Raw genomic sequence first — 27,634 nt, 5'->3', positions numbered from 1 at the left:
GTGCTGCTCCCGCCCCGAGCACCGGTTCTGCACTCCCATTGTCCAGGAACCGTTTCCCGGCCAATGGGAGCTGGGGGGTCGGTGCCTGCAGGTGAGAGCGGCGTGTGGAGTCTCCTGGCCCCTCTGCCTAAGACCTGCACCTGCTGGCCGCTTCCGGGGTGCAGCGCAGTGCCAGGATAGGCAGACAGACTGCCTTAGTCCCGCTGCGCCACTGACTGGGAACCGCCTGAGTTAAGCCCACACCCCAGCTTCGAGGTCCAACCCCCTGCCTCAGCCCTGAACCCCCCCAAACCCAGAGCCCTCTCCTATACCCCAAGCCCCTCATCCCAGGCCCCACCCCAAAGCCTGCACCCCCAGCTGGAGCCCTCACCCCCCCTGCACCCCACCCCCTGCCTCAACCCGTGGCCCCCTCCCGCACTCCGAATCACTCAGCCCCACCCCCCTGCATGGAGCCCCCTCCTGCACCCCAAACCCCTCATACCCAGCTTCACCCCAGAGCCAGCACCCCCAGCCCAGAGCCTGTACCTCCTCCCATGCCCCAACCCCCTGCTCAACCTGCAGCCTCCTCCCACATTCCGAATCCCTCGGCCCCACCCCCCAGCCTGGAGCCTCCTCCCATACCTTTAACCCCTCATCCCCAGCCCCACCCCATAGCCCGCACCCTCAGCTGGAGCCCTCACCACCTCTCACACCAAACTCCATGCCCCAGCCCGGAGCCCCCTCTCACACCCTGAACACCTCATTTCTGGCCCCACCCTGGAGCTCATATCCTCAGTTAGAGCCCTCACCCCCTCCCCATCCCCCAACCCAACCCCACCCCCACCCCCTGCCCCAGCCCAGTGAAAGTGAGTGAGGGTAGGGGAGAGCGAGCCACCAAAGGAGGGGGAATGGAGTGAGCGGGGGTGGGGCCTTGGGAAGGGGCGGGGCTAGGGTGTTCGGTTTTGTGGGATTAGAAAGTTGGCAACCCTAATCACACCTCATTAGCACAAGTAGAAGTTTGTGTTAGTGTCTCTGTATAGGTAGATGGATGACTACATATAGAAAGAGAGAGAGAAATATATGTAGTACTGAGTGTGGTATTAGAAATTATATGTTTGCACACATATATATTATCAGTTAAAAGTGAAATAGACAAAAATTGTACAATTGCGTGGGGTTTTTTAGTGCTTGAGTACCATGGGTTTTACTTGAAAGGAGAGTTTCTTTATTTCTGCCTCTCTTTCTTACTTTAATGATGATATAATTCAACTATAAAACACATCTGACTGGTGTTATACTATGTTCACACTCTACAACACAAAGTAGTTTTAAATCACATACAATACAGTAAAAATGTGACTGCAGTGTTTTTGTTCTTTCCTGTGTTCTTATTCATAGGATATCAATAACTAGAGTGACAGCCGACATTTCTCTTGCTAAGAGGTCTGTCCTAAATAATCCGAGCAAGAGGGCAATAATTGAGCGGTCGAATACCAGGTCCAGTTTAGGTAAGATGTTAGCACATGTACTGCACTGCACATAGTGACATCCAGGAGCAAAGTGACAGCTTTTAAATGTCATGAGCCCTTCTGTTATAACCATGAGATGCCTATAGCATCAGCCACTGGAAACAAGCAGGTTCTTGCAGAAACTGGATTACACCTTTATGGGATCCCATAGCGCCTGTGAGATTTGAAAGGCTTTTTAGTAGTCCACCAGAACTTTTCGGCACCAGTATAAATCTTATTCACCTATGCCTGATCCATTGCCTACTGAAGTCAATAAGAAGAGTCTTTGTATTGACTTCAGTGGACTTTGGATCAGGTCCATAACCCGTATCTGAATTTAACTCCAAGTGATCTGTTCCCCTATTGATGCAGTGGATTTAAATGGGTAAATCCAAATTTCATACATGTTGATGGGAGAAAAAGGCTCTTGGGGATAAAATTCACCCCAGTATGTACTGGCTGGACAAAGCTCAGTGCACTATATAAACTTCATATTAAGTGCCCAAGTGGAACATTAGTATGGCTTACTTAGAACCTTTTCTGGGCCTTGTACATTAAGGTTTGCTTCATTCTGAGTGACTGATTTTGTATTTTAAGTCATGAATAGTGCTAAGAAAACAACTGTGAAATGTTTAGAAATAATTAGTTTGGTCATGTAGCCACTTTATTGGGTGAACCATATTATTTCTAACGGATTTAGAGTCTGTGTGTGTTTAGGGGCACGTAAGAACAAAACTTAGTAAGTAACCTTATGCTTTATAGATTATTCGAGTAGCAGTTAGGTGGATAGACTACATTGACTATAATTTTTATCAATATTTCCAAATACAGTAAATATACTAACATACCAGATTCATCATAGTATGCAAAATAAATAAATAGGGTTAGTATTAAGGGAGGGGCAAGGAAGTGACATATCTTTCTTCAGGGTCTAAGTTAATCATAGACCTCTAAAAACTCAGCCCAAATTGCTTTGAATTTTTCGGGAATTCCCTTTCTGCGGAATGCGTGTCATTCATTAGCTGCGAGATCAGCCATATCATTAAGCCAGGCATCAATATTTTGTGGGGATCCACTTTTTCATGATTAATTTTTTAGCCACTAAAGCTCCATTTTGGAACCGTGCTACCTTGTTACCAGGTAATCTCCAGATATTGGAAATATATCCAAGAATTAAACTTGAGGAGGAGGGCTCCAATTTAGCATCCAATATCAAATTGGTCCTTTGACCCAACTTGCATCAGAAATTCTTGATACAGAGGTGCTCCCAAAACATATGAGCTAACATAACATCAAGGGAGTTACATTGCCAACAACAGTCAGCATTCATGAGGCTTATTCCCTTTAGCGTTTGTGGGGACCAAAGTAGCATTTTTAAAAACAGTCTAAAAATGTATGGTCTGTACTTGCATCACCTATTCTAGTCTCCTGTGTAAATCACAAACATTTATTTATACATGAAGTCCATTTATTGTACATATACTGTACACCAAAACCAATGGCACATGTGATTTATTTTTCTAAACAGCATTGGGGTAGAGCAGTTATGACCTGTTGTGGTGTTGGTGTTGTTGTTGTTTAGCTGAAGTGCAGAGTGAAATTGAAAGAATCTTTGAGTTGGCAAGATCCTTACAGCTGGTTGTCCTAGATGCGGATACTATCAATCATCCAGCACAACTTATTAAGACATCTTTAGCACCGATTATTGTCCATGTTAAAGTGTCATCTCCAAAGGTAATTACAATCATCTTTAAAATATATGTATTTTACTTTTAAAATGTTACATGCTCGTTGTCCTCTGAGATAGGATGTGTTCTCTTTCCCCCTCAAAATGCACATGTTGACACTAGTGAGAGCTTTGTGCTCATATCAGAAGAAAACCATGCTGTTGTATACAGGTTCTTATACAGGCCCATCCCTGTAATATCTGAGCCCTTTCCAGTAGTGCATTAAATGCCATGACTAACCTGTCTCATATGGTCCCCTTTTTATTTTTTTCTCTCATGCTCTCCCTTGAGGGGGAATCCTTCTCTGTTTAAAATCCTCATGCAACTATTTACCTTGAAAATAGATATTTATTTTCAGTTACAATTGTAGTGAGTTTAATGTTCATGAAAGATGCTGCATTGACAGCCCTAAAGATTTAAGCCCTTAATTCATCTTCAGAACAAGTGCCATCTCTCCTCACTCCACCTTAAGTCTCACTTGGAGGGCACCTCTAGAGGTGAGAGATTAGATCAGTCCTTGGTGCTTCTATTGAGACTCCCAGGAAACTAGCTAGTTGTGGTTTTTGGGATGTCCTCTGGGTTCTTCATGTAGAGCACAAAAGTCATTTTTTTAAAGTGCTGCTTTAAGGTCCTTAATAACCTTTGCACACTTAGGCCTTGTCTATATTATTGCACCAGTTTAACTGAAGATGTGTTTTTAAATTGATTTAAACCTGGTTTATATTGATTTTGGCGTAATTCAGTTACTAACTAAATAAAGCTAAAATAATATAAACAAGGAGGACATTGATATAAGAGAATCCACGCAGGGGTTTGCACCAATTTTCATTTAAAAAACAATCTTAATGAAACTTCTGAAAGTTTTAATATAGACAAGGCTGTAGCCCCAATAGTGGTTTAGCAGTCAATACCTGACTACTTGTGTTCTTTCACTATTTGCTTGTCGTTACATTAACTACTGGCAGTTAAGGATGGCTTCTATTACCTAGCATTATACTTCAGTACCATAGACTTTGGGGTGAATAACTTCTTCCAGATCCTTCACTCACTTTTCTAGAAAACCTACATGTTTTCTAAAGCTAAAAGTCCGAATCTTCACGTGGTGCAAATGGAGGTACGGTGATTATGTCAGTTGGGATCTGGCTCACATTCTATAAGAAAACAGTATAATTTAAGTTTTAACAGCACCCTTAGTGCACTTATAATAATATAAAGTTCTTAATGTAAACTCAGTATACATAATTTGCATATTCCCTGCTGACTGCTATTGAATTTTCCTGAGGTGATGCTGGTTGTACTAGCTACACCCATTCTATTGAATGGAAAATTACCTGGCAAGTGAGTGGGGGAAGGGGGGATCAAGAGCACAAAGGTCAAGGGCACACTTTTCTTTTTGAAGTCTTTCGCCCAAAGGCTTGTGAGCAGGGTGTTTGATACTATAATTTTCTTTTATAGTTTATAGATAAATAATTTAGAATTCCTAATTTCTCCCGCCCCCTAAATTCTATTAATGAGCATACTGCAGGAAAAAATGAGGTAATATGAACTGTGGGTGTTAAAAAACCTTCTTTATCAAAATATACTTCTGAGCAGACTGTCACCATAATATCAGTATTGCACAGCATAATATACTATTACTGTTATGCTATAATCAAACTAGTGCAACTGCATAATTTTCAGGGAGCATTGGAAAACAGTCCTTTAGAAAATTATATTTGTTGACAATAACCTTGTACTTAGAACCAGAACAAAGCAAAATCACAGTTTAAACTGCATTTGGAAAATATGCTATGGGTCGAATCCCATGCTGAGATAAACATGCACAAATCCCAGTGAAGTAAATTGAAGAATTTGCATCTGTATGATGACAAAATTTGGTCCATTATATTAAATGTAATACAAATAAGAGCTTATTACATTGGTTAATCCTGTCATTGGCATTTGGATCTCTTGTATCTGGGGATGTTTGACTCTTATACTCATGTTTTCCTCTTTTCCTCTCTCAGGTTTTGCAGCGACTGATTAAATCCAGAGGAAAGTCACAAAGTAAACACTTAAATGTTCAGTTGGTGGCAGCTGATAAACTTGCACAGTGTCCACCAGTAAGTACAGAAAACCCAACAAGAATAAAATGCCAGATCAATGAACTGGAGTTTTGTACATTTCTACTGTGTTTATCGTTGATATAATTGAATTCACATTTTGTCAGTTGACTTTTTGGTGATGCTCACAGCCCTCCAGTCCTAGACCAGCTAAGAAAAAAAAGTCAACACTATTCAGTCACTTTTTATACTCAAAGAAGTAGCCTGTCTGTGGCCCTAAAATAACCTGCATTTTAAGATTGAGTTTCTGGCACTTCAGCAAGGAACACTCTCAAAAGATCATCTGTTGAGACATTCCAATTGGCCCAGTGGAGCTAGACAATTATCGCAAGCCACCTTGTTGGGATCATGATTAGCCATTTTAATTGATGTGGAGTCCTGCATTTAGCAGTCCTGCAAGCTGCCCCAGATGTTTAGGCAAGCTGATGGGGTAGTTTTCTATGGGGAGGGCATATAGGTGTATGTGGAAAACCAGCTAAAATTGTTTAGACTTTTGAAACTCAGCCCAAGGTTTTGTTGCAGGACAAACCTTTCTGTTGAAACGCACACAGGTGGTAACTTGCCTATATGACAACCCAATGTCTATGCATGAGAATGAGCATGGTAAGACGAAACAGTCCACGTCACATCATGGGGTCTCATTGGGAAATCTATCTTAGGTTTTTCTAGAGCACCCACTGGTGTAGTATCAAAGAGAAAAATCATGGAAAAATCAGATTTGAAGAGTGAGAGCTATAGTGGACTTCAAATAACAGAATCCTCTCAGCTCTTCCCAAGTACTAGGAAGTTCTGTTTGGTGTATATCTACTTTTCTAGCTGTCCTCCTTCAAGTCCACCCCAAGGAGGTGGTGGACTTAGCAGTAATTTATTGTAAGGGTCAGAAGGGAATTGGGTGCTGCTGTCATGCTCCCAGCTGCCAAGCAGAAAGCCTACTGTAAGGGTCTCCTTAATCCAAGAATAGAGAAATATGGGAGACCTGTAAGGTCATGTCTACACTACCACTTATGTCAACAAAACTTATGTTGCTCAGGGGTGTGAAAAAAACACCCCCTTGAGCAACATGAGTTTTGCCAGAATAAGTGGTAGTGAACACAGTGCTGTGTCAGCAGAAGAGCTTCTCCTGCCAACATAGCTACTGTCGCCTATTGGGGGTGGTTTATGTCAACGGGAGAGATCTCTCCTGGTGGCATAGAGTGGCTACAAAAGAGATCTTATAGTGGTGCAACTGCATCTGTACAGCTATGCTGCTGTAAACTCTCTAATGTGGACAAGTCAGTGTGTCATCCAACAGGTATAGGAAGGTTAAGAAACAGCCACTGCTGCCAATAGGATGCCAGCTAGTAACTTGTTAGACAAAAGAGATGCTCTCAAACATCCAAGAGCTGTTTTCTGAGTCCTCAAGCTGATCATGGGCGAGAGGTTGATTCTGTGGTTCTGTCCAGACTTGGCGGGAAAATTGTGGAATTTTTTGTTGTTTGTTTAATCGGGTGAGTCTTGGTCCATATGCAGATTTGCACTGAAATGATAAAAGGTGTGAATTCAAACCAATTTAGTCATTTTGGTGCATGTCTTTGTGTGGATACTGTTATTTCAGAATGAAGGTGACTAAACTCAAACCACTTTTATTTCAAAATAAGAGTGTCCACACACAAATCTGCCCAAAAATAACTAAATTTATTTTGCATGTACCTGGAGGTAATTAACCCCATCTGAAACACTGCTTAACACCTAGTCTAGATGCAGTTTAACACCCTTACCATCATGTTAACAAGAGGGGTTGATGCTAACCTGATTATAAAGGCGTTAGGCTTTGTCTGGATTAGAATTTGAAGATACGATGGTAGCAAATTTTAGGGCTTTTCTACACTGGCAATTTACAGCACTGCAACTTTCTCGCTCGGGGGTGTGAAAAAACACCCCCCTGAGCGCAGCAAGTTTCAGCGCTGTAAAGCGCCAGTGTAGACAGTGCTCCAGCACTGGGAACTGCGCCCCTTGTGGAGGTGGTTTTTTTAGAGCGCTGGGAGAGAGCTCTGCTGTGACCACACAAGCCATGTTAAAGCGCTGCTGCGGCAGCACTTTAGCATTGCCAAGGTACACTAGCCCTTAGTTAAATCTAGTGTAGACAAGGCACACTGCCTTTAACATGTGCTAGGTTCCCCACTAGGCTCAACCCATTTAGCACAGTAAGGCAGTATGCTTTCTTTACACTAGACTTTTAAAGCCTGTTAGTTAACACAGGTCAGCTGGCATGTCACACCTGAAATTCTAGTCTAGACAAGACCTTAAACTGCATCTAGTTAAGTGGTGGGTCAAATGGAGTTAGGTACCTCGAGGTACCTGACTTGATTTAAAGAGGCACCTTTTTTCCTAGGCTAGAGAGCTCTTGTGTCATTGGTGGCCATAGGACTAGTGTAGTCTCCCAAGCTGAGTGTCAGTGGCGAGGGGAGTCTCAAAAGGCAGGCCAGCACACTTGAGCCCGTTCAAACAGGAAGAGGTTGGAAGGCAGCTGATATCACTGCCAAGAACAAAAGCAGCAAAAAAGCTGAAGTCCAGCCCCATGTTAAAGAGAGGTTCAGTAAGGTCTTTGCTCCGCACCCTGCGCCGCAGATAACAAGTAGGGGAACTGCTTCCTCCTCTCCTTTACCCACTGGCCCTAATAAGGGAGCTAGAGTATCCCAGGGCTGTCACCCCTTGCTGCAGCAACTAATCTCCTTCCTTTTTAACTTCTTGTGGTGGTAGAATCTCTGGCCTGTGTCCACACTTACCATCCTCCTCCCCCATCCCCACATGCCCTCTGTTGCAACAATCCTCCTACCCCCTGGAAACACTCCAGAGCAGCCAGCGGGAATGGTGGAGCCCAAGCCAACGCCAATGTGGGAAGGACAGGCTCAGGTATGTATGTGGGGAAAAAACTTTTCCCTCTTCCCCCACTTGAACCAGTTCTCTTGTCAACAGGCTGCCTTTTCAGGTCAAATCCCTCCTTCAGCCATTGAGACTGGGAGTCCCCACCCAATGGCATCCGCCTTAGGCCATGACTACACTATGGGCATTATAGTGGCATAGCTACAGTAAGACCATAATGTAGAGACAGACTTCAGGAACAGAAGGAACTCTACCTCCCCAAGCAACGGTAGCTAGGTTGATGGACACCAACTCACACTGGGGTTAGGAGGTCATAGCTAAGGTTCTCAGGGGTGTTGTTCTTTCATACTCCTGAATGCTGTAGCTCTGTCAACTTAAGTTTTAAGTGTAGACCAGTCTTTAGCGTCTGTCTTCACTGCAAGTGAAGGTGTGATTGCAGCAAGGGTAGACATACCCATACTGGCTTTAATTTAGCTAGCGCAGGTAACAATAGTAGTGAAGGTGTTATAGCACAGTCCATCACTAGCAACCCAAATAAGTATCCAGGGTCCCTGGCAGGCTTTTACTCAGGCAGCTAGCCTGAGTTCAAGCCCATGCCACCATGTCTACAATACTATTATTACCCTTTCTAGCTAGATTAAACCTAACAGGATTATTCCTACCAGTGCTTCAGTCACACCATCACTTTTCAGTGAAGACATACTTTTAGTAGAGCCTGGGTATAGTAGGGTCACTGCATCACAGCTGACAGCTTTTCATAAGCAGTTGTTGCTTTCTTCTTCTCCTGTCTGCTGGAACTTGGCCCCCTCCCTCTATACCCTAACTGCTGGGAATCCGGATGCCTCCTTTCTTCCACTGGATTTTGAAGCATGGCAGAGGAGTGAGGATGAATTATTTCCTACAGCAAGCTCCTTACATGGCAAAAACAAGCCTACTAAACTGAAATAAAGGACCACCTTCTCCCCGCCACAGACTGTCTTTACTCTCTGATCTATTAAAAATACCAGAACTGTGTGGAACAAATAATTACAGATAACCACAGTTGATAGTTATAATATTACCATCTCAAGCATTTCAAATTCATAAGTTAGGCCATGAAAAATCATGAGATTGACTTAAAATCATGCCAAGTCATTTCTTTTGCCCTCTGGTTTTTGAGTGTTCACACTTTCAAGCTTTTCTCTGCAGCTGTGAGGGACAGAAAATTCCTTTTACTTTGTTTGTTTTTATATGAAAACTGAGATTCTCCCTTAATTCCATAATTCTGGGAACTGGGGCTTTAAGAAAAATGCAAACACCAAATATTTTGAGACTCTCACTGAAATTATGAGCATTGTCAGCACATTTTATGGTGAGCAAAGAGGGAGCCTGTTATGAAAGGTATAATGCCTCGAGTGCTGTGTGGAACACTGGTGCATAGCAAATCTTGCTACAGCTTTAAAAAGCTGTAGCAAGGTCTCCCCTTAGCACAGTCATCCTAGCATGTGAGGATATGAGGCATAGCCCCTCCCCTGCTGAGTAATGCCCCTGCTGCAGTAATGCTCAGCACTGCCTGCAGCATAAAACAGCCACCTTCCCCAGCACTGGGAGATAGATTCTGTGTGCCCTTTGTGTTGGTATGCTGGAGGCAGGGCACCGCACTGTCGTCCCCAGTCTAGTACTCCTGTACAAGGAGACTCCTGATTTAACCCAACCAGTGCCCCCTGCAATATAAACATTGTTTCTTGTTCTTAATTATAGAACTTTCATTGAGGATAGAAAGAGAGGGCAACCAAACAAATGTGGACATGTAATTCCTTAACTGCACTTGGTTGGAGAGGGGCATGTATTGTCATAAACTGTCCCATTCTTCTCAGGAAGGGGGGCTTCTGTCCCATGCCATCTTAGAAAAGGATAGGTGATGATGATCATTTTAGAGCAAAGAATTCATTCTGTCCCAACCCCTCCCTTTTCATGGCAATGACATACTGTAAGCATCTCTGGTTACAGTAACAGTAGGATCTAGTGTTCTCTCCTCTGTCACCCTGCTTGTGTTCCACCCTGAGCAGTACTGAAAGTTGTTCAAGTCATCTCAAATTTATATTGGGGAGTGCACTGTATTATGTTTATCTCATGAGTAATTTTCCATTGAATCATGTTGTTACAATGAAGGGAAGAAAAAGGATATTTCTATGGATGCTGTTCAGAACACATTAACTAAAACAAAATATTATATAAGTTCTGTAGCAGCAATAACCAAAAAGATATATCAGGCCTAATTCAGACTGGGTGTAAATGGAGTTAAATGGAGTCTGACCTATTCACATTGCATCTGAATTTGGTCCATGGTGTTTACTCAGGCCTGTCATTGCTGCTTGCATGTACAACACTATCTGTAGAGTTCACCATCCCATCCTTCACATTGGAAAAATCATTTATTTCTCCGTTTGAAAAGAGCAGCCTGTGCAGTGCTTAATTTGTAATGAAAGAGATGCTGGGGCTCAAGCAATTTTTTTACATTCATAACTGAAGCAGCAAGCCCAGAGGTGCCGGGGCTATGAACTGCCAAGGCTAGAGGTGCCAGGGATCAGTCCTGGCACAAAATAAGCACTGAGCCTGTGCATATTTCATTCATGCGCTCATTTATGCAATGCCTTCCTCTTATTTTAGATAAGTCTTTTCCTACCAGTTGGACTGAAGTGAGTGAGTTTGATTGAAAGAAATGGCCTGCACCTGCAGGGTGCATGCCACATCTTACTTAGCACATAATAGCACTTTATAATATCCACAACATCTGATATAATTCAGCTTTTATTCCACATCCTGAGATTTTATTTAGACAAACTCCCACTGACATTCAATGAGACCTTGCCTGAGCAAGGACTGAGTGTAAAGCTCAAGATTTGGACTTGTAGTTCCCATGAGCCAAATTCCATCCACAGATACACACATCAGCTTCCCACTGAAGTCAATTAGTCTCACTCGAATTTCACACCATTTTTACTTCATTGAAATTACCCCAATTTACACCGCTGCTAAGGAGATAGATATCTGTAGAGGAGGGCAGACTCTGGCCCATGGTGAATACATTTAAAGGCCATATTCTACTTTTGACTATGCAAACACAGCTCCCATTGGTGTTACTATAGTTGGACAGATAAAATGAGGAAAATTGGGCCTGCACTCTATTCTGTCTCATTCAGAATGTTGGTTTTCCTTAAATCAGTGGCAACTTTTCTAGTCAGAGACCAAACTAGCCAATAATATCTGCCCCAAGCAATTAGATTAAAAGGGTGGAGGCTGTGTTATTTTTAATACAAAGGATGGGCTACCTTGTTAAATCCTTTCCCACGTTGCTGGGCAATTACTTGGAGCTGTGGGGTCACTCTTGTGTAAACATTCACCAGCGTAAGTAAGGGTCACACAATCTAGCTCTATTTGATTGCTGAGGTTTTGGTTAAATTTCACAGGAGGAGTAAATTAAGCAATGATTCAATTAAGTGAAAGTATATTGCTAATATGGAAGATTCTTATCATAACCCTGTACAATATTGTATATCTTTTACATTTTAATCTATGCAGTATATTTCACAGCTCAAAATTCTAGCAAGAAGAATATTTGCATACTCCCATCTTCTTTATGTATTGGGCATGAAATGTTTAGTGTATTTGGATATATCTGAAAGCCGTCAAAAATCACATTTCTAATTTGCATGGTGCTGAGAGTCGTTGTTATGAAACTGATTAGTACTGTACATCTAGACATTATAAAAATACTTGTCTTTTTTGGAATATCTAACTGCTTTCATTAGCAATTGCTCATTAATTTTTCACTGATGCTGCTCATGCTGTGCTAAGAATACCTATCACTGCAGAATTCATTAAGCAGTAGCAGTTACTTTACATGGCTTAATGAAACAGGAACTGTACCAAGAAGGTAGTTAAAATGTGCTAGTCAAATACAGTTTATTATTTCATTTTTGGATTTATACAAGTGCTCAAAAAAGGTGCATCTGTGTGTGCTGTAGGTGCTTTTGACATAACTTAAAATTCATTGGCAATAATACCCCATCATAAGTAAAGTGCAGCAGTACAATTAAGTATAACCCAGCACCAGCTAGCCAAAAAATTTAAAATGTCAAGTCCCCCCTCACCTTCCAGCAATTCTCCACCCTTTACAGTTCCATCTGTGGAGTTCATTCCCTCTGGGTCTACCAGTATCCCTGAACAAAGCTAGAGAGTGGGGTGCAGGAAGCCAACCCTTCTTCCTTTTCAGCCCCCATAACCTTTATGCGAAGGGAGGGTGGTGAGGTCCCAGCAATGGGCTAGCTGGGACCAGGTTGGGAAGAGGGATGGCTGGCAGCTGCCTCCTAAGTAGGTGAATGTGATGAAGGAAATAACAGTGACCTGCACTGTACAATTTATTGCCAGGTACTCCCAGATATTTTAGGTGAAAATAAAATTGCAGCCCTAACTACATCACATCCATTGCCTCCTGTCTTCCGTCTTGTGTGGCTGGACAATGGTAACATAGTAAACATAAGGAAATGAAAATACTAGTTATCCTAGGTAGGAATTCTAAATAGATAAAGCTGAGGAGAGGCGATTTCTTCCTTGGTTCATTTTGGTTCAAGAAAAGCAACAGGGAAATCTTTACACATGAGGTTTTGTCCAAAGGATACAGAACACTGCAATAATACACACTGCTTAGGAAATTGATAGTGAATTGAGCTGTTAACAACATAGATACTATCTCTACTGTGCTCTTTATCATTGACCTAGAAGAAAATATGCAGTTATCACTGATAAAAATTTACAGATGACATAAAACTTGGAGGAGTGGTGAATAATGAAGGAGACAGATCATTGTTTCAGAGCAACCTGGATTGCTTGGTAAACTGGGTATAAGCAAATAATACGTGTTTGTAATATGACTAAATGTAAATGTATACATCTAGGAACAAAGAATGTAGCTTATACTTACGGGATTGTGGGACTCTATCCTGGGAAACAGTGACTCTGAAAAAGATTTGGGGGTCATGGAGGATAATCAGCTGAACTCTAGTGTGATATCTTGGCCAAAAAACCAAATGTGATCCTATAGTGCATAGAATCATAGAAGATTAGAGTTGGAAGAGACCTCAGGAGGTCATCTAGTTCAACCCCCTGCTTAAAGCAGGATCAACCCCAACTAAATCATTCCAGCCACGGCTTTGTCAAGCTGGTCCTTAAAAACCTTTAAGGATGGAGATTCTACCACCTCCCTAGGTAACCCATTCCAGTGCTTCACCACCCTCCTAGTGAAATAGTTTTTCCTAATACCTAACCTAGACCTCCCCCACTGCAACTTGAGACCATTGTTCCTTGTTCTGTCATCTGCCACCACTGAGAACAGCCTAGCTCCATTAACAGGGGAATCTCCAGTAGGACTAGAGAGGTTATTTGAACTCTGTAGTTGGCACTGGTTCAACTGCTGCTGGAATACTGTGGCAGTTCTGGTTCCCACAATTCAACAAGGATGTTGGTAAATTGGAGACAGTTCAGAGAAGAGCCATGAGAATGATTAAAGAAAGCATGCCTTATAGTGATACTCAAGGAGGTCAATCTATTTATCTTAACAACGAGAAGATTAAGGGGTGACATGATTAAAATGTATAATAATCTATAGGGAACAAATATTTAATAATGTGCTCTTCAGTTTAGAAGGTATAACATGATCCAATGGTAAATGGCTCAGCAGACTGGAAACAAAATGTCTGTGCTAGCTAAGATAAGGGAGAACATCCAGGGAACAATTTACAGTGGACAAGATAACAATGGATAAGATGAGGCTGAAACATAAGATGAGGTAAAATTAAGTTGTGCATGGACAGTGTGTGCTGTGCAGAGAATGGTTCCTACAAAGTGACCAAGCCAATCACAAAATGGTAATGCAATGTATAGTGAATACAATGGAATGTATATAATGGAAGAGGATTTCTGTGTAACTTTGAATTTGTAATGTACCCTGCATCTACCGCCTGCATTAAGTCTGTTCAACTCAGCCTAGCATTGCTGTATGTCAAGTAAAAATACCTAAGTGACTACAAAAAAAAAAGCGCCAAGTGAAAGAAGGCCTTGGGATTTTTTTTCCAGAGCCTGTGTATAGAGGAGGTCAGATTAGATGATCAGAGTGGTCCCTTCTGGCCTTGGAATCTATGAATCTGTGTATCCATAAAAAGCTCTAAAGTAAAGCTGATGATCTTAATGGAAAATGCATTTCAAGTAGAATCAGAGGGAAACTGTTTTAATCTCCTGCCTTTTCCCACAGGGTCATTTTTTGCTTATTCTCTCTCTCTCTCTCTCTCGTGCGTGCAATCCAAGTTAATCAGGAGTAAAATGGCTTGATACAGTAAAAACTTGAGTGATTCCTTTTGTAATGTACAGTTTTCCTATCTGATTTTTCAATTCATGGAGAAATTGCACTATATTAGGATTCAGATCGTGACACTTTTGATTAAATCAGTGGGATCATTTTGCTACTCAGCATGAGTAGGGTGGCAAAATCAGACCCTAAAAAGTGGCTTTTTGGTGACATTTATTAATATAATTAAAGAAAGGAAAATAAGGTTTTGTTCCAGATTTGATTGCTTTTTTGTAGATCAGTTTTACATTTTTTTCAGCTTCCTCCTCCTGATACTGAAGAATTAAAGGAATTCTGGTACTAAGTAATTTGTGTCATTTCTGCTTTACTCTTCTACTTACTTAGAATATTTAACTGTTTTCTTACTGAATATACTGGTCAGCAATAGAGATGTATATTTCATAGACAGTTGCTCATTTAGGACCTGATTCTGCCATCTTACTGACATTGAGACTCGCATCAAAATAAGGGTTAAATGTGACTTAAGTTATGCATAGACTTTGTGCTGGGCCTTTACATAGGGGTGAAGTTCAGTTTGTATAAGGGTGGATGAATCAGGCTCCTGGGGTCTGTTCTTCCCTGGCTAAACAAAATTCCCATTTATGGGAATTATTTGCCAACCTCACCTTATTTAGGAATCCGTCAGATATGGAAAGAGAGTCTACTTTATCGTGGTGGTGAATTCTAAGAGACTCACAGTTATAGCTACTAGTGTTCTACTATAATTTATTGTCACAAAGGAAACAGTAACATTCTGTTCCTACTGTTTTCTCCAACTACATTTAAATGTGAGCAGCTTTCATAGTTGTTCTCACATAATTTTAGCTTAATAAAATCATGTTCTCAGTCCAAATATTCTACTATTTCACATGCTATTGTGGAAATACATTGCTCAGGTACATTAACTACTTTCTCTCCTCCACATTTTTGGAGATGTCTGAATTATTATTGTATTATTCATGATATTGTTCTCTGCACCCTACAAATTGGGAGAGAGGGTGCCTGCCCCAAGGAGCTTAAAATCTATAGACTCTATCTTGCCTGGAACAGAGCAGTTCTTGTTCAATTAGTGTTCCTAGGAGTGCTCCATTGTAGGTGTATCTGTGCCTCTAATCTGAGATTTTAGGAGCAGTGTCCATTCAGCCCTCACATGCGTTCTCCCTCCCTCATGGTCTGCCTCAAGGCTATCTGGCACTGCCTGGGTGAGCCCCCATCAGTTCCTTCTCTACCACCTTTGGCCTCCAATGGAGCAAGCAGCTGTCCCTTCCTTATCTGTGTCATTAGCATAAGGAGTAGTTTCTTTTGTTCTCCTTAATAGTTAGTGTTTCCTTTTTACCTGTTTTTTTTTTGGGGGGGGGGGGGAAGAAAAGAAGAAAAAGAACTTGAGTTTGCATTTCCCACCTTGGTTAGGGGGATTCCTCCCCCTCACTCCCCATATAAAAGATTGTCTAAGTTCTTTCAGTTTAAAAAAAAAAGAGGAAAGAAGAACTTTCTTCAGCATTCCTCACTGCTAGAGGATGATAGCGTCGTCCCCCCGCCCTCCCAGGCGTCTCCCCCAGTCTCAAGAGTTGTCTCTCTTCCCAGGAGTCTATTCCTGTAACAGACAGACACACTCACTGTATCTGGTGCCTGGTAGAGTCCCATATCCCCCAGAAGTGCTCCCTCTGCCACAAGCTAAAGTTGAGGTCTCGTGAGAACCAGAAGCTTAAGTTAAACCTCCTCCTTATGGAGAAGGCACTTCAGCCTCCAAGGAACTCCGGTGCTGACCTGAGATCATCTCCCAAAGGAGATAGAGTCGCGGAAAAGACTAGCTGATTTCTCCCCCATAAAGGCTCGAGAAAAAAAGCTCCAAGCCCCCAAACTGAGTCGTTGGCCAGCCAGAAGGGTTACTCCGGTGCAGCGACCTCAGTATCAGCAGCTCCAAAGTGCAGTACCAAGATGTATCAGGGTGCCTCCGCTATGAGCTCTGCAGTACTGCTGAGATGCAAGGGGCTCAGGCGCTGAGGCAGCGGTACCGCCCTTGAGGACAAAGACAAATACTGTACCACTTCTAAAGGAGCAACACCAAGAAAACCATCAGTACTGGGTGCGACAAAGCTCCTGTTTGGGGAATGCTCTGCACCTTTACAACCATTAGTACTAACAATGTACCACGGATACTCCTCTGCGGTACTGCATGAGAAGTCGGTGAAACAAGAGTCTAGTACTCTAGAGATCTGATGGCTGGGGAAGAACGTCAATTCCCGTTACTCCATACTGGGGACATCCTGGTGCCCGGAATCACCCTAGGCATCAGGCCATGTACCACCAATACCCTTGTCAGCACCACCATTACTCCGTGACAAGTCTGACAGTGACCAGGAGGATGTCATTTCCCTGGCCTCTCATCATGGCCTGGCATCACAATAAAATGGTCCTCCTCAATTCCATCAAGATGACCCATGATTGAGATAAGGGCTCCCTTGGGTACTCCCCCACCCATGCTCTTCCTCCCCCAATTGAGATCCTTGGATGACATACAGATCCCATATTTTGCAGGGGTCTAGTGTCTCTCGGAAGGCTGATGAGCTGCAGATTCCCCTTCAGGAGGTGCCAGATACAAATCACAAGCTGGTGGATATTCTGCACACTTCCTCCTTGTCCAGAATTGCCCTACCAATTAATGAGGTGAAGTCATCTGGCAGATACCAGCCTCCATCGCACCAGCCAGCAAGAGAGTCAACAAAAAATACTACATCAAAAGGAGTCGTTTCAGACACAAAAGGAGCAGTTTCAGGCCATTATTAAAGAGGGTCAGTTAGTAGCCAGAACGGCACCACCAGCAGCACTGGATGCAGCCGATACAGCAGCCTGCTTGGTCTCCACATCAGTGATAATGAGGCATGTTTCTTAGTTACACCTTTCCGGGTTGCCCAAAAAGCTGCAGATGATAGTGGAAGATCTCTTCTTTAAAGGGCCCAAGCTCTTTGCAGAGAAGACAGACTCGTCTCTCCACACCTTGAAAGATTCTTTGGCCACATTACGCTCCCTGAGAATCTTCTCTGCAGGACAGAAGAGAAGATATAGTTCTCAGCCACAGCACAGGTCATGACCTCTTCAGTACCCACCGTCTTAGTGCTATTACAAGTTGCAACGTAAGAGGCCCAGGGTTCAGAAGCAGAAGCAGTCATCACCCCAATCCGTGACCTCTCAGACTGCCTCTTCTAAGCACTTTCGATGGGTTGGTAGTGGGCCTATACAACTGTACCTTGCAACATCAGCTGCCATCTACATACCTGTTACGCCCCTTTTGGAAGTCGTCAGGCCCTCTTTCACAGCAGTTGGGAGAGGATCACCTCCAACAGATGGTCTTGGAGATTATTTTGAAGGGTTACACCATTCAATTCATGCCCCTCTCCCATTCCCACCCTACTTCCTTGTCCCTCTTCAGGGACCCTTCTCACGAGAACGTACTTTGCCAGGAAATAGATAATCTGTTGTGCCTAGGGGCCATAGAACCAGTCCAGGTGCAACTCAGGGGAAAGGGGTTTTACTCCCATTATTTCCTGATCTCCAAGACAAAGGGAGGTTGGAGGTCCATTATAGATGTAAGGGCATTAAACAAATACGTGAAAGCACAGAAGTTCAAGATGGTGATCCCAGCAATTACAGACCAATAAATCTAACGTCAGTACCGGGCAAATTAGTTGAAACAATAGTAAAGAATAAAATTGTCAAACACATAGAAGAACATAAATTGTTGGAGAAAAGTCAACATGGTTTCTGTAAAGGGAAATCATGTCATACTAATCTATTAGAATTCTTTGATGGGGTCAACAAATGTGGGCAATGGGGATCCAGTGGACATAGTGTACTTGATTTCCAGAAAGTCTTTGACAAAGTCTCTCACCAAAGGCTCTTACGTAAATTAAGTTGTCATGGGATAAGAGGGAAGATCCTTTCATGGATTGAGAACTGGTTAAAAGACCGGGAACAAAGGATAGGAATAAATGGTAAATTTTCAGAATGGAGAGGGGTAACTAGTGGTGTTCCCCAAGGGTCAGTCCTAGGACCAATCCTATTCAACTTATTCATAAATGATCTGGAGAAAGGGGTAAACGGTGAGGTGGCAAAGTTTGCAGATAATACTAAACTGCTCAAGATAGTTAAGACCAAAGCAGACAGTGAAGAACTTCAAAAAGATCTTACAAAACTAAGTGATTGGGCAACAAAATGGCAATTGAAATATAATGTGGATAAACGTAAAGTAATGCACATTGGAAAAAATAACCCCAACTATACATACAATATGATGGGGGCTAATTTAGCTACAACTAATCAGGAAAGAGATCTTGGAGTCATTGTGGATAGTTCTCTGAAGATGTCCATGCAGTGTGCAGCGGAGTCAAAAAAGCAAACAGGATGTTAGGAATCATTTAAAAAAGGGATAGAGAATAAGATGGAGAATATCTTATTGCCCTTATATAAATCCATGGTACGCCCACATCTTGAATACTGCATACAGATGTGGTCTCCTCATCTCAAAAAAGATATATTGGCATTAGAAAAGGTTCAGAGAAGGGCAACTGAAATGATTAGGGGTTTGGAATGGGTTCCATATGAGGAGAGATTAAAGAGGCTAGGACTTTTCAGCTTGGAAAAGAGCAGACTAAGGGGGGATATGATAGAGGTATATAAGATCATGAGTGTTGTGGAGAAAGTGAATAAGGAAAAGTTATTTACTTGTTCCCATAATATAAGAACTAGGGGTCACCAAATGAAATTAATGGGCAGTAGGTTTAAAACAAATAAAAGGAAGTTCTTCTTTACACAGCGCACAGTCAACCTGTGGACCTCCTTGCCTGAGGAGGTTGTGAAGGCTAGGACTTTAACAGGGTTTAAAAGAGAACTAGATAAATTCATGGAGATTAAGTCCATTAATGGCTATTAGCCAGGATGGGTAAGGAATGGTGTCCCTAGACTCTGTTAGAAGGTGGAGATGGATGGCAGGAGAGAGAGATCACTTGATCATTACCTGTTAGGTTCACTCCCTCTGGGGCACCTGGCATTGGCCACTGTTGGTAGACAGGATACTGGGCTGGATGGACATTTGGTCTGACCCAGTATGGCCGTTCTTATGGTCACGCTAGCAGACATTATTCCATTTCTAGAGTAAGGAGATTGGTTTTCGGCCCTCGATCTAAAAGATGCATACTTCCACATCTAAATACGACCATCGCACAGGAGAGTCCTACAGTTTGCCTTTGGGCAGGACCATGATCAGTAAAGGGTTCTCCCATTCAGCCTCCTGTACGCATGCAGGTATTCACCAAGGTTCTCTCCATTGTAGTGGCACACCTGTGAACGTTGGGCATTGTGATCTACCCACACCTAGACGACTGACTCCTTAGAGCTCCCTTGTTTCAGGACGCTGTACGAGCCATCCAGATGACCATGTGCACATTTGCGCAACAGGGTCTAACAGCTCACCTTACAGAAATTGACACTGACCCCGGTACAGCGACTGGAATTTATCGGCGCCGACATCAATACAGTACAAGCAACGCATTTCTTACTCTACACAGGCTCACCACCCTTACAAGTCTCATCGAGACAGTCCAGGCCAGCTCTGAAACATCAGCCAGGAACTCCCTGCAGCTGCTAGGTCATATGGCAGCATGTACCTTTGTCAGGCCAAACACCCAGATGTTCATGAGCTGTCTTCAGATATGGCTCACTTCTGTCTAACCAAACTGTTATCACTGCCCTCTGCAGTAAAGCACTCCTTGGACTGATGGAAAGACCCATTCAGTGTTTGAGCAAGTGTTCATTCGTGCAACCGCCACTGACACTGACTCTAACGATGGATGCCTCCCTAAAGGGCTGCGGAGCTCACCTACATGATTGCAAGGTTCAAGGCAAGTGGTCTTCCATAGAAGTGACCCTCCATATCAATCTTTTGGAGCTAAGGGCCATCAGGAATGTTTGTGCCTGCTTTTTGCGTTTCATCAAGAATACCCACTCAAAGGTCATGATAGACAATATGAAATGTATGTTCTGCATAAATTGCCAGGGAGGTGCCATATCTCCCTCCTTCTGCACGGAAGCACTCAAACTCATCTCAGCTGTCTATCTACCAGGTATACAGAATGCAACAGCCGACTGTCTCAGAACTTTTCTCACCACCACAAATGGGAACTGAACTCAAAGGTGCTTTGAGACATATTCACTCTTTGGGGAACCCCGACTGCAGAGCTCTTTGCTACTTACTGGAACAAGAAATATCATTGTTACTGCTCCAGGGCCTGCCTGGGGAAACATTCACTGGGAGACACCCTCATCCTTGCATGGGACAAGAACCTCTTGTATGCCTTTCCCCTGTTTCCTTTTCTATCCAAGGTCCTGTTGAAAATTTGACGAGACAAAATGAGAGTTATTCTGAGTGTCCTCTCCTGGCCAAGATAAGTCTGGTTCCCCTACCTGACATAGATGGCAGTATGTCCTCCAGTTCCTCTTTGGCCCATTCCCCACCTGCTCTCTCAAAGCGACAGGCTGATCCTTCACCCTAATATGCAGGTCCTCCACCTCCAGGGTTGGCTTCTTCTTGGTTCCAAGACTTAGAGGCAGAATGCTCTGACGAGGTGAAAGACGTGTTGCTGCACAGCCAAAAGTCAACCACTCAATGTACTGACTTACAAAAATTGAAATGATCCCAAGTTTGGTGTCATTCTAAATGCACAGACCCTTCCCTCCCTCTAATTTTAAACTACGTTTTAGACTTCAAAGGTCAAAAGTCTCACTCAGCTCCCTTAAGGTACCTCTTGTGGCCATAACAGCTTTCCACTATCAAGCAGATGGATATTCTACTGATCTAGATAATCTACACCTGCTGATGTATAGATTCCTTAAGGGCATTGGGAATCTCTTCCTGCATGTGAGACCACCCACTCCAATCTGGGATCTTAAACTAGTTCTCAGAGCTTTGATTAGATCTCCCTTTGAGCCCATGGCAACTTGCTATCTCTTACACTTGTCCATGAAGACAGCATTTCTAATTACCATCACTTCAGCTAGGCACATAGGAGAATTAGTGGCCCTAATGGCACACTCACCATACATGGTCTTTTAAAAAGACAAAGTAACTCTGAGGTTGCATCCCAAGTTTCTCCCTAAAGTTGCCTCTACTTTCCATATGAATCAAGAGATCCATTGTCCTGTTTTTTCCCCAAAACCACATTGCGACAACAGAGAAGCAATTCTGCATATGCTAGATGTTAGAAGAGCACTAATATTCTACTGGACAGGACTAAGGACTTCAGGAAGTCCCCTAAATTCTTCCTTTCATTGACGGAAAGATCCAAAGGCTCTGTGATTGATATCGGCTTAAAGATTATCCAAATAGGTCTTGGGTTGCATTAATCTCTATTATCAAAGGTGCAACCTGTTGCCTCCATCCAAAATCCATATGCACTCCATGAGGTCAATTTCTATCTCAGTCACATTCCTTAAAGATGCCCCTATCTCAGAAATCTGCAGAGCAGTGACTTGGCCCCCTTCCAACACTTTTGCAGAACATTATGCGATCACTGGAGATTTGGCCTCTGATGCCATCTTCAGCTCCACAGTGTTCTCTGTAGTAACAGACTCCCATTCCAAAGCCCCAGCCCTCCATTGGGGATACTGCTCAGGAGTCCCCTACAGTGGAACACCCATAAGGACACTACTCGAAGAAGAAGAGGAAGTTACTCACCTTGGGCAGTCATGATGGTTCTTCAAGATGTGTGTCCCTAAGGGTGCTCCACAACCCATCCTTCTCCCCTCTACTTTGGAGTTCTCCATAAGGGGCTCTGGGATAGAGAAGGAACTGAGGGGGGTTTGCCCGCACAGTGTTAGACTCAAGGCAGACCAGGATGGAGGGAGAGCGCATGTGCAGGCTGAATGGACATTGCTACCCAAAATCTCCAATCAGAGGCGCAGATACAGCTACAGTAGAGCACCCATAGGGACATACATCTGAAAGAACCATTGTTACTGCACCAGGTGAGTAACTTCCTTTTCATGGAAATTACTTAACCTCCTCAAATCAGCCTGTCTCAGAACTGACCCTGTAGTAAACACAGACAATACAGTCCAAATACCACATTGCATGTTCTTATTATTTTCAAAAGTACTGTGTGCTTTTGTCTTGCATGTACAGATAATCTTAATTCTGGCATTTCCTAACTTTTAAGTGCTTGACTTTGGAACATTTATAATGTTGTTTTAGTGTTTTTGTGTGTGTGCGTGTGTGTAATATAATGGAATACATGATTTTATCAGCATTTGTTTGAAAGGATGAATTACTCATGAGTGGCAAAGCCACGTGTGAGTTGCAGGTAAACTCAGACAAGTGTCAATAGAACACTCAGACTGCACTAAACCAGCATGATTTCTGTATAAGGAAAAGATGGTACAAAAAGCTATTTTAGAAATGATTTGGAGAATTTTAAAGCTTTTTACTGGGACCATTTTTCATAGTCCTTCACCCACTAATCCTTCATTATCATAAGTCCATTTGTACATGACTCGGGCAGTCATAAAATAGTTTTTCTGCAGTTAAATATGTCATGACTAAATTCCATTATCTCAGGTCCCCTAGAGCTAGAAGCAAAGGTGATTCCCATTTGGAAACTGGGAATCTACACTTGCCAGTGAGCTATAGCTCACATATAGTCTTGCAGGGCTGCAGAATAACTAGCTGTAACATCATATTGTTTTTATGTACAGAGAAGCTATCACTAGATTAGCACTGAATCTTGCCCATCCTAGGTTTTAAGCAGTCTTCGTGTTTCGAGTATGTGAGTTGGAGGAGGTGAGGATTTAATTCCCCTTTTGCGGGGAGGACGAGGAAACATTTATTAAGTCAGTTGGTTAAAAAAAATTAAAGTGGCAGTTAAAGAGTTAGAGGAAGTTGTGGGGACTGGATTAGTGGGCAGACATCAGATGAAACAATTTACCATATGGATGTCCGCTTCACATATATTGTGGAGTTACATGTCTATTTAGATATATATGTGTGTATAAGGGATGGGGGAGCAGAGTATTATGTGTTTTTTGTGTGTGTTTTACTGTACCAATCACTATAACACCTGCACCTTGCAGTCCTTATTTTATTCCTGCTATAGTTCCATGGTATATTTTCCCACTGAATTGAAAGTGAAGGGGAAAGACACAGGTACAAAACTTCACTGCTGAAAATGCTGAATTTTCTCAATGGACTAAATTTGTGAATATTCATGAAAATATGTTTTCTTCAGAAAACGGGCATTTATTTTATTATGCTTGTCTTGCAATTCATAAAAATCCACTCATCTAGTACAGCTATAAACCACTTCCATTGCTGATAGAATATGAAAACACTAGCTGCATATAAACTGCCCTATTGGCAGCCAGAAAGTCACAGGAGCTGTGTGTCCTACATTCCTTTGCTGTTCAACAATAGATATACTTTGTGTGGCATATAAGTGTCAGCAGGTCTGAGGTAGTGTATTGAGGTATTTGTTCTGGTGCTTAAGTACTGTCACCAATGAAAGAGTTCCTGGTGGAAAAAAAAGAAATCCTAAGACCTCACCAATTTAAGAACAGGCACAGGGCCATTTCGACAGATAGATATAAATGAAGACAGTTAAGACAATGCATACACATCAGATGTAGGTGCTGTAGACAGAATTCCCAGCTGTGAATGTTTGAACAGCTATATGTCCTGAACTTTAGCAGTTATGCTAAGTAGAAATGCCATTGCTAATATAACTTTAAATTGTATGAACTAGAATAGAGATGTTCTTCAGCTGCACAGTTCAATTCTGGATCTGAGTTCAGAATCAGGATTTTGTTTATCAGAGAGATCTGAGTCAGCCCCAGAGTTCAGAACTACAATTAGAATTCAAAATGATCTGGACAAACTGGAGAAATGGGCTGAAATAAATACGATGAAATGAAAGTCAATAAGGACAAATGCTTACGCAAGAATAATCAATTGCACAAATACAGAATGGGAAATGACTGCCTAGGAAGAAATACTGCAGAAAAGGATCTGAGGGTTATAGTGGATCACAAACTAAATATGAGCCAACAATGGAATACTGTTGCAAAAAAAGTTAACATTCTGGGATGTATTAGCAGGGGCATTGTAAGCTAGAAATGAGAAGTAATTATTCTATTCTGCTCAGAACTGATGAGGCCTCTGTTGGAGTATTGTGTCCAATTCTGGGCAGTAACCTTTGGGAAAGATGCGGACAAATTGGAGAAAGTCCATAGGAGAGCAACAAAAATGATTAAAGGTCTAGAAAACATGACCTATGAGAAAAGGTTGAAAAAGCTGAGTTTGTTTGGTCTGGAGAAGAGAAGACTGGGAAGGGGGGAAATAACAGTCATCAAGTACATAAAATGTTGTTATAAAAAAGAGGGTGGTAAATTGTTCTCCTTAACTATTGAGGACTGGACAAGAAGTATTGGGCTTAAATTTAGGCTAGACATAAAAAAACTTCCTAACTGTAAGGGTAGTTAAGCACTGGAGCAAATTACCTGGGGAGGTTGTGGAATCTCCGTTATTGGAGATTTTTAAGACCAGATTGGACAATCACCTGCCAGGGATGGTCTAGTTATTATTTAGTCCTGCCTTGAGTGCAGGGAACTAGACTAGATGGCGTATTGAGTCTGTTGCAGTCCACCGTTTCTATGAACCTATGGTTATTTGGGTGTCCCTCTTTGGCTGCCCATAAAAAAAATACTGAACTAGCATTTTCTTGTTGTGAACAGGAAATGTTTGATGTCATTTTGGATGAAAATCAGCTTGAGGATGCGTGTGAACATTTGGCAGAATACCTAGAGGCATACTGGCGTGCTACACATACCACCAGCAGCACACCTATGACTCCTCTTCTTGGAAGAAACCTAGGATCGACTGCACTTTCACCATACCCTACTGCAATCTCCGGATTACAGGTATGAATATGCATCTTGGCCCCCAGTCACCAGTACAGGTCAGTTTTATTAATTATAGGAAAACAGAATAATATGTTTTATAAACTGTATCCAGTATTTGTTTCGTTAATTACTATTTGCTGTTTGGTAAGTGCCAACAGCAAGAAAGCAAAATAGACCCACTTATTCAACAGAGAAACATTTTATTAATGGAGTGCACTAGTTTTGTTTTAATGGGGAATATAATACCCATAACTCCGTTTGGCATGAGGAATAAACTGAGATAAATGGCACTCTGTCAAAAGCTATTTTAGCTATATAACAAAATTGCACCTTTTTATGTGAGAAAGTGCCATTAGAATGAAGAGTCTTTCAGACTGAAAATAAGCATGTAAAATATGATAGCAGTTATGCTGGTAAGAAATACTATAGTTAAGGCTGCAGATCTTATTCTGTTATAACCCCATTTTCACATGCTCATAACTTTTCACAACATTCATCTTTTGGGCCAAATTTTCCATGCTTGGCCCAAGGTAAAGCTTCAGCAAAATCCCTTTCATCTGTTTGAGTTCATTGAGTGTGAATAAAATACATTTTTTCCCATTGAAAAAAAAAATTCTGACCATTTTTTTCCACAGGGATAGCTCAAAAACGGCGAACTTTGAAACTTCAAACGTGGCATGTAAATAGTCCTTAATGAGAAGTACGTGCTTTACTAAGTTTGAAAAAAATGTTTTTGAAATAACAGTTATGAATGTTTGAAGATGCAAGACCGGGAGGGAATTCAGTGAACATTTTTTTCATTAATTCTGAAAGTTTCGGAAAGAGTTCTGCATGTGTGTGTGACTTTTGAGGAATGTGCACTTGCTAATATGTGTCAGCAATAGAGCTGAGCAAATAATTTGTAATGCATAATTCACCTGAAAAATTTAACCTCTGTTCTGCTCATGGAATATTTGGAGGCAGATCCTAATTTCTGAATAAAGTGATTCAACATTCAAATTGATTGATTATTAAATTTATTCAATAAATATATAAAAATTACTCTGTGGATTAATTGCACAGTTGACTGCAGATAGACAGTTTTTGGTAATCATATTTTTCACCAGGTAGCTTGATTCTGTTAGGCCCAATAAATTGTGTGGTATTATTTTCCCTGATTGGATGAGTGCACTAGCACTTCTGGCATTAGTAATCACATGAACAATTGTAAAATATTGTTTCCATGTTCACTTAACTGTAACATTTCAGTTTGCCATCCATTCATATCAGTAAAATGCCATCACTTAAATGTTCACCTAAGCAAACCCAAAAGGACTGTGGGCATAGCCAAAGCAAATCCATTTGAAGAATGATGGCTATCCACCGCATTTTTTTCCAGTATTTGTTTACCCCTAGTCAGTAGGCACTGATAGTGACTGTGACATGTGGCTCCACTTACATAGGGAAAACTTACACTGAAGATGAAAATTACCCCTATGCAGGGGGCCAGCAGAAGGTCTATGCATTGTCCCTTAATACCCACTGAGTTTATTATGGCTGAGTAAAGATTGCCAGATTTGGTTCACAATGCCACTTAAGTGTTTCAGACCATTTAGAAAGTTGGGTTGACATAGTTGTATCACATTAAGGACTTACATTATCTTAAGTGCTTATGTCTTACACCACTTTCAAGACATTTGCCATCTGAAGAATTACATCAGTTTAAGTGTTTGACACCATAAGGTGACTGAAGTACTTATACAGACTTTAGGAATTAAACCAGCCTGGGTGCTTATGCTACATTAAGTATTTACTACAGTTCTTTAAGCCCTTATGACTTTTTTCCTTTTCTTTATCAGCTATACTACCTTTAAATTACTAGGAAATCGAATGCAAAAAAAGCCAGAATCCTATGTTAATGCAGTACAGGTGTACATTTATGCACTCAAGTCCAGGAGAAACAAAAGTGAAGAGTGCACACACAGGTTTAATAATGTACTTGTTTATATATACACCGGTATATAAAATATAAACTGTGCCAGTCTGAGGCTCAAGATTCAAGATGCAATGCAACTTAGAAATATGTAAAATTCAAATTGAGCATATTAATCATATGCAGTTGCAACACACGTTGAGTGTGTAGAGATTTGT

The 27,634-nt window shown here is 41.9% G+C and overlaps 1 protein-coding gene across 7 annotated transcripts in view; it reads left to right on the top strand.

Annotated features, from left to right (window-relative positions):
* The window catches only part of CACNB4 (calcium voltage-gated channel auxiliary subunit beta 4), a 200,627-nt gene that overhangs the window by 169,675 nt on the left and 3,318 nt on the right, over positions 1–27,634 (top strand). For 5 of the 7 annotated variants that reach the window (XM_034785406.1, XM_034785407.1, XM_034785405.1 and 2 more), the window contains 4 exons: positions 1,378–1,487; positions 3,070–3,221; positions 5,221–5,316; positions 25,337–25,522. In XM_034785406.1, coding sequence (XP_034641297.1) covers positions 1,378–1,487; positions 3,070–3,221; positions 5,221–5,316; positions 25,337–25,522 — 544 coding nt within the window. Of the gene's footprint in view, positions 1–1,377; positions 1,488–3,069; positions 3,222–5,220; positions 5,317–25,336; positions 25,523–26,139; positions 26,504–27,634 lie in introns of those variants that run through there. The other 2 variants (XR_004647649.1, XM_034785410.1) reach the window with 2 other exon arrangements.

This window comes from Trachemys scripta, chromosome 11 (assembly GCF_013100865.1).
Source record: "Trachemys scripta elegans isolate TJP31775 chromosome 11, CAS_Tse_1.0, whole genome shotgun sequence".
In the NCBI taxonomy this organism is placed as follows: domain Eukaryota; kingdom Metazoa; phylum Chordata; order Testudines; family Emydidae; genus Trachemys; species Trachemys scripta.
Note: the sequence above shows the minus strand (reverse complement) of the source record. Positions and strands in the feature narration are given on the sequence as shown.